This window comes from Halichoerus grypus, chromosome 3, assembly GCF_964656455.1.
Source record: "Halichoerus grypus chromosome 3, mHalGry1.hap1.1, whole genome shotgun sequence".
Classification (NCBI taxonomy): domain Eukaryota; kingdom Metazoa; phylum Chordata; class Mammalia; order Carnivora; family Phocidae; genus Halichoerus; species Halichoerus grypus.
Genome location: NC_135714.1, coordinates 60,594,356 through 60,610,379, shown reverse-complemented (window position 1 = coordinate 60,610,379; position 16,024 = coordinate 60,594,356). Strand labels below are relative to the sequence as shown.

General features: G+C 37.1%; 1 protein-coding gene across 12 annotated transcripts in view; it reads left to right on the top strand.

The window, feature by feature from the left end:
- CCDC158 (coiled-coil domain containing 158) overlaps nucleotides 1-16,024 on the top strand; it is a 98,811-nt gene that overhangs the window by 79,944 nt on the left and 2,843 nt on the right. For 10 of the 12 annotated variants that reach the window (XM_078068801.1, XM_078068795.1, XM_078068798.1 and 7 more), the window contains 5 exons: nucleotides 5,061-5,221; nucleotides 7,691-7,750; nucleotides 11,481-11,548; nucleotides 13,190-13,348; nucleotides 15,062-15,169. In XM_078068801.1, coding sequence (XP_077924927.1) covers nucleotides 5,061-5,221; nucleotides 7,691-7,750; nucleotides 11,481-11,548; nucleotides 13,190-13,348; nucleotides 15,062-15,169 — 556 coding nt within the window. The remainder of the gene's footprint in view (nucleotides 1-5,060; nucleotides 5,222-7,690; nucleotides 7,751-11,480; nucleotides 11,549-13,189; nucleotides 13,349-15,061; nucleotides 15,170-16,024) is intronic. The other 2 variants (XM_078068794.1, XM_078068796.1) reach the window with 1 other exon arrangement.

Genomic DNA, 16,024 nt, shown 5'->3' with positions numbered 1-16,024 from the left:
TACATTATTTCTAATCCTCACACTAATCCAGCAGGATAGATTGTATTGTCCCCATTTTTAAAATGAGGAATAGGGCACTTTAGAGAGGTAAAGTTGCCCAGGGTCCCACAGCTAGTACACAGAGGATCCAGGATTAGTACTCAAGTCTGTTTGTGCCATGCTGTTCAGAGTTCCCAGATAATTTATATGTCCTTTCTCTGTCCTCTTCTGTGTTTGTATTAAAGAAAACTTCTGGTTCACACACTGAACTTGTACAGAATTGGTCCATAGAATTGAATTAGTCATAATCCTTGGTTGTATGACACACTCTTGTGGTTGATCCCTACATGGCTTTATTTATTTGACTGTTTAAAATAACAATGAACACAACTGAACACATTGCCCAGCCCAAGAATTAGCTTACCAAGGTGCTCCTCCCCATTCCACCCCCAAGAAGTAACCACTCTCCTATAATTTTGATACAGTAGTTCTTCAATGTAAAAGTAGCTAAATACATGTAGAGATTTTTAATATAAATGAACTCATACCATACATATTGGTTTACAACTTGCTTTTTTTATACTTAATATTTCTTGGAGGTTTTTCTCTACAAGATACCCCTAAGGAACCAAATTGTCTAAAGTTTACCGATAAATGAGGACAGTGTCTGCTTTGGTTCCACAACCTCTAGGGGATCTTTGCCACAGCCTTCAGATTCCTTGGTTTGAGCCTAAATGTATGTAATATCTGGAGGTAGTTCTGACACCTCCGCATGTAGCAAAATCCTTTACATATTGCAGGACATATGTATGCACACTGCCCATCCCCCCACCCCCCCCCCACACAGCTCAACAAATATCATTTTGTTGTTAAATGGTTAGCATTTGTTATAATTGTGTCAAGTTCACCTTTCCTTTAGTTAAAAGTAACAGTGTAACAATGTTGTTTGCATAGAAAAGTAATTATACTTTTTAAATAATAGACTTCATTATTTGAACACATAACAAAGAAATATTTTCTTTAAGTGGTAGTTATAAAATTTACTGAGATGTAACTTTCAGACTCTGCACTTTTACCCCAATTTATTAGCTATTTATTTTGCTTATTGCATAAATATTTAATTATCTGGGATTTAATTTGGCCTCTAGAATCCCGTTTTATCCTGTTCCTAGTATTTCCTTCTATGGCTCACTTATACTAACCTTACTGAGAAGACTCAAGAGAGAAAGAATTATCTTCTTCCAGGCTTATAGTAGGTTCAATTCTGGAGCCACCATATTACCTTTTTTTGAATGTCAATGTTGAAGGTATTAGTGTAAAACCACGAAGGTAAATGCTTTCCTCCCTATATGGGTTCTAGAAAAAAAGGTAAGCTATTGAACATGCTCCCCCCCCCCCCCGCCCACTTACAAGAAGCTGTTCAAAAAACTATTTGAAAACAAAAAGGAGATAAGTTTCTGACTGTGACCATGTAACTTTCCCCCTGCAACTTGAAAGAATGATAATATCTCTACTTATATCAAGGGGAGCATAGTAGCTAGAATGCACAGCTAACCCTGATAACTTCTTAGTAGTGGCTCTACCCAGGTACTAACATGCTGCACTATAAGTTATAGTACCTTTCTGGTGATTCTAGATCAGCAAATATAGAGCATATAAAATAGGTTTCTATAAATTTCTATACTAAGGGGAGAGTGATGGGGGGAAACAGCCTTTCTTGGTACTTACTGTGCACACATTAAGTAATCTTGTTTCTTATACCCTCCTTGTAAAGTAAGAGGTATTTTCCTCCTTTTTACAGATAAGGAAATGGAGATTAAAGTAAGCGTTCCTCTTGTTATGAAATTATCTGTTCATCATGCATTTCCCTCCCGTAATGATCTGTATGGTCTCCACAGGCAGGGACCAGATATATTTGTCACTTTACTTCAGTTTCTAATGGAGTGTCTGGCACATAGTAGGTGTCCTGCAAAGTTTCTTGAAGTGTGAAAGGTAACTTGCTCAGGATCCCATGGTGAAAGAGTGGGGGTGCAGAAGCTTGTGCCCTTTTCCACTGTACCACCTGCCTCTCCCCTCCTGGAGGGTTTAGGGAATGCGCCTGGCATTGGTGTTCTTATCTCTTTAGTGGTTTTAAAGATTCCCAAGGTGCATTTGACTTATAAATCAATCCTTGTTGAAGGCTTCTGAGTTTAGGATAATTGCCCTCATGTGATTTGTGAATTACTTTCAGTAATAACCCGACTATAATTATGTTGAGGCCAGTTGCTCAACTATATTATTTAATCTTTCCCCATATTCTGTAATTTTGTGATCTTAAATTTGGATACTTCATAGCATGCCGATCACATTTCCTAATGAATTTATCCAGTGAGAATCAGTCACTGTACCACAGTGGAAAGATCATGGGCTCTCAAGTCAGACAAATGATCATCTTTATTCCAGTTTTGCCATTTACTCCTTGCATAATTTTGACCAAATTATTTAACCTCTCTGTGCCTTGGTTTTCTCTTTTCTAAAATGGAAGCCATTATTTCTACCTTATTGGCTGGTTTGAAAATTAAAGTTCAGATGAGATAATATGTAGAATGCCTGATGCATGGCAAGCACAGATAAATGGTGCTTCTGTTTGTTCGGAATGATGAGCCAAGTCTATGAAGAGAAAGTTGGGTTAGAATAAATGTCGTCTAGAACTTGGTACTAAATACACAAAAATACAAAGTGCAGCATATGGGAGATGTGGCTTATCAGTAAGGGCCTAGGGAGCCTCAGTTGACTGCCTGCTCGGTCTGAGTCAGCAGTATTATGCGGCAGCCGAAAAAGGTTTTAAAAGATAGCATCCAGATCCAAGAGGGGGACAGTTCTCCACACTGCTCTCTGGCCAGACTCTCCCTGAACTTTGTGTTTCAATGTTTAGGCAGGGAGAATCACTGATTAAGCAGTCTGTCAAAAGAGACACTACCAGAGTGGTGAGAAATGGTGAGCCCATGCCACGTGAAAAGAGTAGATGGCTTGAGGAGATTTAGCATGCAGTGTGTGTTACAAAGTGGAGGGTGAAGGGATAAAATAAGTATCTGTTTCTAAAGGGTTATGTTCCACTTGTTCCCTATGACTCTAGAGGGTAAAAGATGACCAGGGATATAAGTTGTATGGAGGAGATTCAGTTTAGTAAGTCTTTCTCTCAAAAGATTAAAGGTGTATGAAAATTAAACTGCCGTCCTTGGTTTTTGGTGATCATTCAAAGGCCAGATAAGTCTATTGCTAGGGTGCCATAGAGGAAATTTATCATCACTTCCGTTTGGAGATTAGACTAGAACCAAATGATCTTCAAGACCCCTCCAACCTTGATATTTTTGTGATTTCATACCCAAGCCAAGTGTAGCTTATTTGTAAAGGAGTATAAAAAGAGTGATAATCAAATCAAGTCCTTGCCTCTATAAAGCAGCTTACATTTTAATTGGAGGAGCAACACACATTTCAACAGTTCTTAAAAGTATTAGGATGAAGTCATAATATGAGAATGTCATAGGGCTGATTATGATTATTTGCTAAGTGAATGTTGGAATTCAATGCTTTTCAACCTTTTTTTATTATTTCAAATTTTTATTTAAATTCTAGTTAGTTAACATACAGTGTAATCTCAGTTTCAGGAGTAGAATTTAGTGATTCATCACTTACCTATAACATCCAGTGCTCATCACAAGTGGCCTCTTTAATACTTATCACCCATCTAGCCCATCCCCCGCCCACCTCCCTCCAGCAAGCCCCCGTTTGTTCTCTATCATTAAGAGTCTCTTATCATTGGGGCACCTGGGTGGCTCAGTCGTTAAGCAGCTGCCTTCGGCTCAGGTCATGATCCCAGGGTCCTGGGATCGAGCCCCGCATCAGGCTCCCTGCTCTGTGGGAAGTCTGCTTCTCCCTCTCCCACTCCCCCTGCTTGTGTTCCCTCTCTCGCTGTCTCTCTCTGTCAAATAAATAAATAAAATCTTTAAAAAAAATCAAAATAAATTTTTAAAAATGAAGTCTATTAAAAAATTGTTCATGTGTTTATGTATTTTAAATTACTGGAGCCAAACTTAATAATTAAATGGAGTCTAACTTACGAAACTCTGAACTCTTGGCAATTTCCATCAATAAACTGGAAAGACCATACTTACCCACACATTCAGTCAGTCAGAACTCTTGACATCTTCAGCTGAATGTTATCTGTGGTTTGTCCACAGGGTTAGGAAGGGAAGGGGAATGTGAGGATTATATCAATAACATCAACACTTGTTTGGCATAGACCCTAGAAAAGCAAAACCAATGTTCATTCAACAACCAATGTATATGGCAGGTTTAACTCTACATTGGGACAGACACCTCCAGCTAAAATAACTTGATGATGATTGATGACTTTCTAGCCGTGAGTGTCCTCCAACTAAGACTACCTGCTCACCAGAGCAACTGCTAACTATCAGTTGGTTTCCCCTTTTGAGGTGCCTATTGGGAACATCTATAATTTTTATTATAAATATTCATCAGGGAATACTTATATATCTGAAAATCATTTAAAATTATTCTCAAATACCAACTAACCCAATTTGAAAATATTGAGGGTCTCTTTCCTCATAAGTAAAATGGGGAGTAAATTAATTCATCTCTAAAGAGTTCCTTACTTCTAAAGTTCTGTAGCTTTATAAAATTCAGCCCTTAAAAAGTACTGGAATTATTTTGCCTGGACATAGTTGTAAATATTTAATGACATAGTATAGTATTCATACTCCATCGTTAAAATTTTTTAAAAAAATGATTTAAAAATAGATGTGTATGGTTTGATCCTATGTGTGTATCCTCTAATTTATAAATATGGATATATAAAGAAGTATACACACATTTATAAATTAGATACAGCACTGTGTTGATTATTGATTGGTTGTTATTGATTATCCCTGAGATTAATAAGATTATAGGTGATTTTTGTTTTTTCTTCTTTCTCCTCCATAATTTCTATTTACCAGCTGAATTAATTTTACAATAGGAAATAGCATACAAATCTAAAAAAAAAAACTAAGGTGTTTGTTTTGTAAATTGTTTTAATACAGCACTCTATGAAACCTAACATATTGAAGGAAGATCCAACAAGGGACTTGAAACAGCTTCTCCAAGAGTTGAGAAGTGTGATCAACGAGGAACCAGCTGTGCCTCTGGGCAAGCCCGAAGAGGAAGGGAGAACACCATCCCTGGGGGTCTCCTACGTGGCTGTGTGAGCCTGGGTGTACTGTGGGACGGGAGAGCTTCTCTCAGCGTGGTTCCCTGTGGGAGGGGGAGGTTTAACTAACTTCGGAGACGACCTGACCTACCAGGGAAAACAATATGAAAGTGGAGGAACTAAGCAAAAGTCAAATAACTTGATATCAAGAGCAAATAATACAGTTATTCTGTTCAGAAAGAAGGTGTCAAAGCAAGGTGTTACCCAAAGTTACATTCATAATTTATAGGTCCCGACAGATTTTACATCCATAATCTTATTTGATTATCATAACAACTGTTTGAAACAAGACAGGGCAGGATTTATTTAGCCCATCTTAAAAATGAGAAAAACATAAGTTTCAAAAGGCTGACTTGCCTGCAGCCACACAGTTCAATGGTAGAGCTAAACTAGAACCGTTGAGAATTACATGACTCTCCAGATATAATCTAGTAGGAGAGTCCTTGGTTCTCTAGGTATTCATGCCAATGACATATACCAAATTAATAAAAGATCACACCCAAACAAGATTCAATCAGTTCACCAGCCCTTCCCTGTATATACCTGCAGAAATCAATGAGATTCTCATATTCTTCTCAAATACTGTTTTAAAATTTTATTGTGTGTTATTATTAAATTAACAAAGCATTTTCATACAGTACACACTATATTTTTAGTATTATAATTCTAATTATATACTAGCTGTTAGTATTACAACAACCTGTTGTAATATTCATTTTCTGGTTATATGACAAATACCTAAAAGTAATACTCTCCGAAATAATACTTATATATAAACAATCTCCAGTTTTTAAGATGTTCAGTTAGTATATGTTAACCTGAAGTGGCTAAATATTAGCTGAATTTATTTAATGTTTATTAATAATATTAATAGTTATAGCAAAATAGTAAGTGCAGCCCAGTTACATAGCATAACATTGCATTGTCTGAATCACATGTCGGAAACATTCCATTGGCCACCCCAGTGAGGAATGCATATATGTGCAAAGCACTTTCGTTTTTATGGGAACTCTATAATAGGCCTTCTAAGCCAGGGCAGTATTGATTATTAAGGTCATTTGACAGATGAGTAAATTTAGGCATAGATTGATTTGCCTTCTCCTATAAAGCAAAGAGGCAAAGCCAAAAGTAAAAGTTAGAGCCCCTGGCTCCCAGCACTAATCATTCCACAAAGATTACTATGATTTCTCTGGTCAGATGATTTCCATCACTTTAGCCACTAATCGTGGGCTTAAATTATATTGGACTGTATTGAACATGAACATATTTGGTCCCTGCCTTTAAAGAATGTATGTTAATTTGCTATAATCCTACAAATGACCTTGTCACCAAAGCCTAAACTCGGCCTAAAGATTTTAAGGGTCTATGAAAGCATTTCTGAGTTGATGAATTCCAGGGACAGCTTTCTACAAAATTTGCTTGGAGGCCTAAAATCTACTGTTGTGCTTTAAAGAGCAATGGATTATTCTAAAAATACATGGAATCTGGAAATTGTTCTTTGTATAAGTAACTGAGAGTTATATTTATCTATATAGAGATGATAGAGTAAGAAGTTGCATTACTGAATCAAGCCTGAGATTAGAGAGATGCCTTAGGTAAGAAGAATCTGAGATCCTGATCTAATTAATTGTCTAAGAATTTTTTGTGTTTCCAGGTAATTTGGGAAGTCTGGACAGTTTACATGGGAATCAATGGGCATTTGGGCATTGAAGGAAAGCTGTTGCATTAACTAAAACTAAAGCGGATTTCAGTATAATGTATTTTCTAGAAATCAACAGGAATCTTTTTGGCTTATTTTAAATTTTGCTGCTGTTTACCCATAGGAAGATATTTACATGGTATGCCATACAAAAATGGAAGACTTTTTCTACATTTCCCACTCATTTATAATGGCTTACCTAACTTTTGAGAGGAAGGTAGTCCAGAAGGAAAGTCTAACAACCTCAATACAGGATTATAAGAACCCCACAGAGAACAATCCCATTTTCCTCAGTAATTGAAGAGCTAAGTTTTTAAATGAAGTCCTAAAAAGAGCATAAAGAAATGAAATCCATAACCCCTCAACAGAGACAACCTCTTTTATTTTTAGCCAAGAAGGAAAAGCTAATATAATCTGTTATCCATGTAAGACCCAGAGGACATTGCTCTCAGGCCTTCATCAGCTCCTCACTGTCTGCTGTGTTAGTGACCTGGTCTCTCAGTCTGAAGTTGAGGGAGCTCCCTAACTTGTCACCAGCCCGCTTTACTCCCATAGTGTGCTCTAACCAAAACAGACTACTCCTGGTTCCCTTTCGTCTTCAAGCTATTCTTCACATTGTTTCTCCACCTGGAAGAGCCAGTGCCCCAGTCTCACTCTTTGAATCAGCGTTGGTGTAAAAGCAGTGTTCAGAGGAACAGGTACTTTTATCATTAAGTAAAAATAACACTGTGTACTCTTTGTTTCTCCCACCCTTCTGCCAACAGAAGCAACAACTCATTAAGGGACTCCACTGAAGGTAGCAAATCCAGTGATACTCTCAGCAGGTAAGAAATGATCTTACCAGTCCCTGACTGTATGAGTCCCCATTTCTACTCTTTACTCATTAATTCAGTAGATAGTTAGCTGCCCATTACATGCCACACTCCACGCTAGGTCTGTAGAATGTAACAGTGGGCAAGACAGACATGGGCTTACAGTTTTAACATCTGTTTATTGACTGACTGCCTGGAAAAAAAACCCTTACTTTTATCTTTTCTATTTTCACCACCTAAAAAAAAATAGAGATATCAGAGCCTTTCTTATATCCTAAGACTATGAAAATGAATTCTGTTTGAATCCTGTTAGGTGGAGGCTAATTCATTGCTGTATATTCAGCACCAGGGTAGTCATTCAGTAAACATTTGTTTAGTGAATGAATTAAGACAGTATTATAAATATTTTCTTACTGTCTCCACTGCTTGATCAATATATACAATAAACTTGAATCTTTCTAAAATATATCTTTCTTTTATTTTTTTTAATTTTTATTGTTATGTTAATCACCATATATTACATCATTAGTTTTTGATTAAAATATATCTTTCTTTTAAATGAGTTTTGATTTTCTTCTCCCCTAGGTGTGTGACACTACATAGAACCTATTAATAATATCTATAGCTATCTACTGCATATTTTTATTTTTACATTTTCTGGATGCTTTAGACTTATTTAGTCCATCTAACTTAATCTTTGACTTAGGCATTATTATGTCCATATATGAATTAGAAATGAAGACTCAGATTGCTTAAGCAACTTGCCAGAGTCATACAGCTTGTAAACAGTGGAGTCACATTTGAACTCAGGTCTTGCTGCCCCCTGAGCTCAGGTGTGTGACCACATCTGTGTACCTAGACCGAGCTCCCTGGGAAAGAGCCCAATCCTAGGCATGGAGCACAGAGGGGCTACTCCCCTAAAATGTGTGACGCTCTGCTCTAGTTTTTCTATGACCAGAAAAACCTGTTTCTTTCAGCAATGATGTGTTTGTGAAGAGAGAGATTGGGGAGGAAAAGCTGGACCTGGCCCCTTCCTGTGTTCAAATGGGAAGAAGAGGTTTTCTTTCTTTCTTTCTTTTTTTTTTTTTTTAAGATTTTATTTATTTGAAAGAGAGCACGCACGTATGGGAGCGGGGTGGGGGATAGGGAGAGAGAATTTGAAGCAGACTCCCCGCTGATAGTGGAGCCTGAGGCGGGAGTCGATCTCATGACCCTGAGATAATGACCTGAGCCCAAACCAAGAGTCGGACCTTTTACTGACTGAGCTGCCCAGGCGCCCCAGGAAGAAGAGGTTTTCAGATATTTTATAGAAGCTCTGAAAAGTATGAATCATACTAGAAAATTAAGGAAGCACTTGAATGCTCTCTACTGTGGCAAATTGGTCATTTTTAAAACTCACACGTAAAAAAATGAGAAAGAATACCACCGTTGCTGTTTTACTACAACATTTCACTGTCATTGCGGCATCTTTGCTTTACTCAATATCTTATGGCAACGTTTCTTCATTTAGAAACTTCTGCAACCTTTTAAGTTAAATCAATATAGTCCATATACCTGGAACAGAATAAAAAATTAAAGACATGAGCACTTCTGTATGTGGATTTGTGCTTGAATTACTCTGAGAGCCACATCTCTCAGAAGTTTTGTAGAGAATTGACTTTTCTTATTTTGTTATGTTATTATAACAATGAGCAACATTATGTCCTAAGGGAGGTTTCCAATAAAGGCTTCAAAACATCTAGCTCCCTTTTACACATCTCTATATGGATATTTCAGGAGCTGAAACATACTGACCTGAAGATCATAATGACCAAGACGAAGCAAAGGCCATCATTCCACAAAACCTTCCCCCCCATCTCATCTTCTGTTTCTGTAAATGGCACCCTGATTTTCAGGGCACCTCTGCTTAAACTCTTAACATTATCTTTGATTCTTCTTTCTCCTTTGTCTCGTTTCTCTAGTCACTAAATCTTATTAATTTTGACTCTAAAGCAGTTCTCAAATCCATTTTCTTCTTTGTACATCCTCTCAAACCCCTCTGTATTAATTCTCTATGGCTACTGTAACAAAATTAGTGGCTTAAAACAACACAAATTACATTTCCAAGGAGGCTGAAAGTCCTCAGTCAGTTCCATTGGGACAAGTCACGATGTTGGCAGGGCCACACTCCCTCCAGAAGCTCTTGGGGTTAATCCATCTCCTTACCTTTTTCCAGCTTCTAGAGCTTCATTCCTTGCACTCTGGCTCATGGCTTCTCCCTTCATCTGCAGAGAGCAGCATAGCATAGCATCTTCAAGTCTCTCTGCTGAGATTGCCACATTGTCTTCTCGCTTCCGAATGAAATCTCCCCCTTCCTCCCCTTATAAATGCTTGGGATAACCTCCCGGATAACCCAGGATAATCTCCCCATCTCAAGACCCTTGATTTCATCACATATGCAGAGTCTCTGTAACACTCGTCGGCTCTGGGTGTTCAGAAGCAGATATACATGGCGGCCATGCTTCAGCCTGCCACACTGCTTTAGGCCTCGCTCCCTTTCTCATTAGGCTCTTGTGGTGGCCTTGACAGTGTTTAGCGTGGATGTTTTGAAATCTCCAGTCTCTTGCACGTTCCAGTCACTTCTGTATATCATTTTCAAATTGATCTGCCTAAAGCACACCTCAGACTATGTCTGTTTCCCAGCCCCAAAACCTTCAAAGGCACCCCACTGCCTACTGCAGCAGAAACAATCTGCCCTGAGAATTAAGGCTATGCATAATATAGCCACAGCCTTCCTTTCCACAGCTTTTCTCCTAATACAGCTATCCTCAAACTTTTTGGTCTCAGGCCTCCTTTGTAGTCACAAATATTGAAGATTCCTAAGAACTTCTGTTTGTGTAGGTCATTTCTATTGCTATTCTAAGTATTGGAAAATAAGTTTTTATATTAAGCATTTTAAAAATTTAAAACATTGTGATATACATTTAGAAATAACTAAGTTTATTACATGTTAACATAATGGCACTTTATTATAAAAAATAACTTTGTCCAAACAAAAAATTTTGGGGAAGGCATTGTTTTACAATTTAACGTGTGGCTTAATAAAAGACAGCTGGATTCTCATATCTGCACCTGCCTGTAATCTGTTGTGACATCAGATACCGTGGAGCCTCTGGGAAACTCCACTGTATACTTGTGAGGGACTGAACATTAAAAAGCAGATAATATCTTAGTAGTATTATAATGAAAGCAGTGTTGACATCACAAACCCCCTTCAAAGGAACCACTACCATCCTATTCTTACACCATTACCCAGACCACAGAGAACAGTGTGGTTGATTTCAACTTGTTGATTTAAATAAGTCTGATAGTTTTGTAAAGTAATGCTACTGTTGCCAAGAGAGGTTCCTTTTTTTGTCTTTTTTTTTTTTTTTTTAATAAGTTACTAGGATTGTGTCTCTTGGAATCCATGAGAGAAATATTTGGGTTTTATAGCTATTATTACAAAAAATGAATCTTCTAACCAATATTATTACATTTCTGTTCTGCAAAATGTTCATGGGTCCTGAAGGCATAAAGATAATGTAACTTTGGATCTCCCTCTTAGGGTATTTTAGGATTTCTGCACTTTAGGATCGTAACTGCCATCTTTAGTTTATATTTTAAGTTATCACTTTTATGTGTGTTAGCTTGCTTCTGTCCATAAATCTTGACACTGTGTTTGTGGAATGGAATGTTTGCATGACCATCCTTATGCTTCCAGAGAGCCCGTCACATTACACGCAGGAGACTTGGAAGATCCATCTAGTTGCTTTACATTCCCATCCACAGGTGAGTATTCACTGAAAGTACAGAAATTGGGCCTGTCTAAAATTCCAGTGGCTCCTCATTTCCATGAGAGTAGAAGGCAGGTATTACAGTAGCCTATAAGTCCCCATTAACTCTCCAGGCTCGCTTCCTCCTCCTCCTCTCCACCCCCCACCCTCATCACTCTGCTTCATCCTCCCTTGAATTGTTCCTTGAACATGCCAGGCAGCTTCTATACTAAGGCTTTTACACCACTGTTCCTTGCATGTTGCTTAATCCCTCAGCTCCGTTAAAGCCATTGCTTAGGTGTCACTTACCCAGTGAGACTACTCTTACCACCTTCTGTAAAAATTGTAACTCTGCCATTCTCCCAGTCACCCTGTTTCTTTTTTAAAATCACACTTAGTATTTTTTTAATATGTAAATTACTAATTTATGTTGTTCATAAAGATGACTGTGTCACCTCCTGCTAGACAAAAGCTGCACGAGGGCAAATGTCTTTAATTGTTTGGTTTCCTGATATATCCCAGGCACATAGCAGGTGCTCAGCAAATATTTATTGAATGGATGAAAAGAGAAAAAAGAATGGAGACAGATGGTTCTTTTCATAATTTCCAAAGGCGTATAATCCTGTCTATAAAATAGGGAGATCAAGGAAGAAAATGGAAGATACCAGAATCTGTTGAAAAACAAAATGGCATAACAGACTAGAAATGGAAAAGAATAATAAAGTCATTACAGGGGAAAGCCCTAGGGAAAATATAAATAGGATAGGCATGACTGAAATCACATAAACTTGATGGACTTCCTAGAGAAAATTACACAAAAGAAAGATGAAAAATAATTACAGAGAGTGTATTAGATTTGGAAGTTATAATTGGTCTTCCTATAGAAGAGAATAAAATGAATGGGGGAAAGAATGAAACTGAAAATGATAGTTATTCAACAGAAGTTTAGCTATAAATCTGGACAATAATAACGTAAATAGGGAAAAATGAGGTGTGAAGTAAAAGAGATAGGAGAAAGATAAGTTTCCGTGGTTTCTTGTTTTTAATGGAAGATTGTCAATCTATATCTAAAATCAAAACAATAATTTTAAATAAAATAAATGCAAATTCTTAATTTTTAAATAATCTTTAACTTGTGAGAAATCTTTACAAACTAATATTTTGAAGAAAAAGAGCATTTATTTGAAGTTAATGCTTTTTACTTCACTTACATGTTTTTACTGTGGTTTTAATAATTACAAGAGACTACAACATATTAGATTAAATGAGTGCTTTTACTTTTTTGCCTGTGTTGGGAGTACTTTAGAGCATGTTAATTCCATTCACTATCCTTTCAAATTACATACAATTGTTGTCACATATGTATTTTAATTATAAAGGTGAATACCACAGTGGATAATTTGCATTGTTTTTATAGCTAATATCCATTTAGATATACCCACATATTTATACTTTACTTTCTATCTGGTATCATTTTACTCTTATGCCTTGAATTTTTCCTTTAATGGAAATCTGCTGGTGATATATTCTCTCAGTTCCTGTTTTTCTGCAGGAACTGTTTGGGAACATTTTCTCATGAAAGTTTGACTTTTTAAGAGGCGCACTATACTATTTTTAGTTAATTCTGTCCTTTACTTTTGTTCTTGCCAAATTTTAGCAAGTCCATCTGTGAAAAATTCAGCTTCTCGTTCATTCCATTCTTCTCCTAAGAAGTCTCCAGTTCACTCACTCCTAACTAGTTCAGTTGAAGATTCAGTGGGTTCCACATCACAATATAGATCCACCAAACCTGTTCATTCACCTGATCCTGTTAAAGGTAAGAATGGTTTGGTATCACTGATGAGATTAATTGATTTCCTGCTCTGGTGAATTGAAAGTTCTTTTCCATAATCAGAATTAATAAGATTTTACATGATGTTCTTATGTGCAAGCTCTAACTGATGCTGTGTAACTTAAGTGAGTCTTATTTAAATAAAACCGCTATTGTGTGTGCACGTGTGCACACACACACACACACACACTCACACACCTTAATAAATATGCAGAAATATTATATGTGAATATTTTCTCTTTCTTTCTCTGACATGAGTAATTAACTTCCCCCCCCATTTTACTATAATTTGGGTCTTTTTTTTATAAATGCTGTGACTTATCTTATTTACGTTCTTTAAAACCATGGCTCTCTTCAGTCTCAGCCTTTGTAAGTGCAAGTATCAATCATACAAACTTGTCAAAATGTTCTCATTTTTAAATTTTTAAGTTCATTTGTTATTTGCTCAGACAGATGAGAAAAATGGTTTGAGTTAGATTTAAGTGGACGTTAGATAGATGTATGTATATGTTGAATTGAATGTGAAATGTTTTTCCGTCTATGACAGCAGCGCAGGCAACCGCAGTGCTCTCAGCAGCATCCCCTTTGACGAGGGCTAAACTGCGCAAACGGTTGCATCACTGCTCAGGCAGCTTGTAGTCTTTAGGAATTCTCTGCCTCACACATTTCTAGATTCCCCCCAAAATACGAAAACCACAACCTAATCACAGATGTTAATACATTTTCTTTTTTACCATCTTTTTTCTGCATTTTGTCCTCCTTCGTCTCTTACGTTTCTAAGTTATCCTTTAGTATTTTTAAAAACTTTAGAGCAGCAAGTTCTTTATTAGAGCAGGGACTTGCAGGAGTAGAACAATACTTCTGGTCACCTCATTATTAATTTGTGATTACCTAATAGCATGGCATTTTTTTCTATTGTCAGATACTCATCAAACACCATATATTATTTATGTGAAAACTATCTCGGGAACTGTTTTTCGTCCTCTTGAACTAGAATAATTCTTAGATGATTGCCTTTAATACTAATATCTGCACAGAAAAGGGGCTTTTTTTGATAGGAAAATGAGCCACCAAAAAATATTTTCAAGATTATACAGCAAGTCAGGGACTAAGATCAAAATTAAAACTTCAAGATTGCCAGTCAATCTTTTTAGAGATTGGCAAAACTGAGCACACTTATTAGAGTTTAGCTGACATGCTTCTAGCCCCCTTCACCTGCCAGTGCCACGTTCATTCTAGGCTCACTGCGGCCATGTCAGCGTCCGCACCCTTGCCCCCACCATATAACACTGTCCTCACTCAGGGCACAGCCACCAACACGGGCACTTGGTCTCATGCACATTCAAAACTGTTGCCAGTGTCAGTATTAAATCTTGCTCTTCCAAACCCTAAGTTAACGGAGCTACTCAGGTTTGGTATGGAAAGCTGTCATTTATAATGCAGAACGTATCATTAAATTTAAAGTATTCCTCTCACTCATCCCATTTAATGCTATGTAGTTAAATAATAATAAATCAGATTGGTTTGAAACAATGAAATAAGCTAGTATTGCAGTATTTAGATAAAACACTTCTTTATTTTTAAATAGTGTTTTAAAGTTTCCATTATTTTAAAGGAAAGGTTGTTTAACCTGTAATTGGAAGATTTCTAAAATACCCAACAGACTTTTAATATCACATCTAAGCAATTTTCTAATAGCTTCACAGTCTCAGCCAATAGAAACAACAGGAAAAACATGCAGGAAGCTTCAGAACAGACTGGAAAGCTTGCAAACTCTGGTAGAAGATTTACAGATGAAGAACCAAGGTACTGTGTACATTTCAGAGAGATCTTCCTTGCTCAAAAGAGTACTCACCTTCCCTTCAGGTTAAGCCTCCTATCTATAGAGCCGCTGAAGAGGATATGGAATAAGCAATTCAGAAATCTTAGTCAAAATATGAAGGTCTTAGCCATGAGTAATCCCTGAATTAATTATTAAGTAAGTAAGTAAGTAAGTACAACCCCGGGCAGGTCACCTAAGCCCCACTCTACTCTGTCATCTAATAGGGACGAGAACACTGCTGACCAACCCTCAGTAGCACACGTTTCAAGCAGTTTTTCACATGAGACTTTCCCACACACTGTCTTTCTTGTCCCTGTGAGGTCTGTACCAAGCATTTGTATGACAGTAGTCAGGATAAGATTGCAGTTGATAGCTAGAAGACAAAATAACCTGATTTCACCTTTACACAGGATTTAAATTAGCATAGGCTAGAAGAGACTGTGCCACCCAGTGAATCACTAAATAAAAAAGAGAAACTACTTTTAAATGTACTAAAGCTATTGGATTGAGAAACTATCGTACTCTGCAGATGGGAGGCAACTTTTGGGGCATAAGTTCTAAGTGGGTGTTCCCATGGATGTGGGAGGTTATGGATATGTTCCATGGATTTGGGAGGGCTATCATGTTTTATGCTTTTCTGGTATAAATTCATGAATCCAGGAGCCTTTGTCAGACAGAAATAATTTTGGAGTATACTTGTTATTCTTAGTCCATCTTTCCGTCCCTAGGGAATATAAGTTGCTAAATGAAGAATAATAAATATTTTTCTAAGAACAATTCCTCCTCAAGTAAATTTAACCTTACTAATAATAACAGAAATAACAGCTGCTATTAGTATT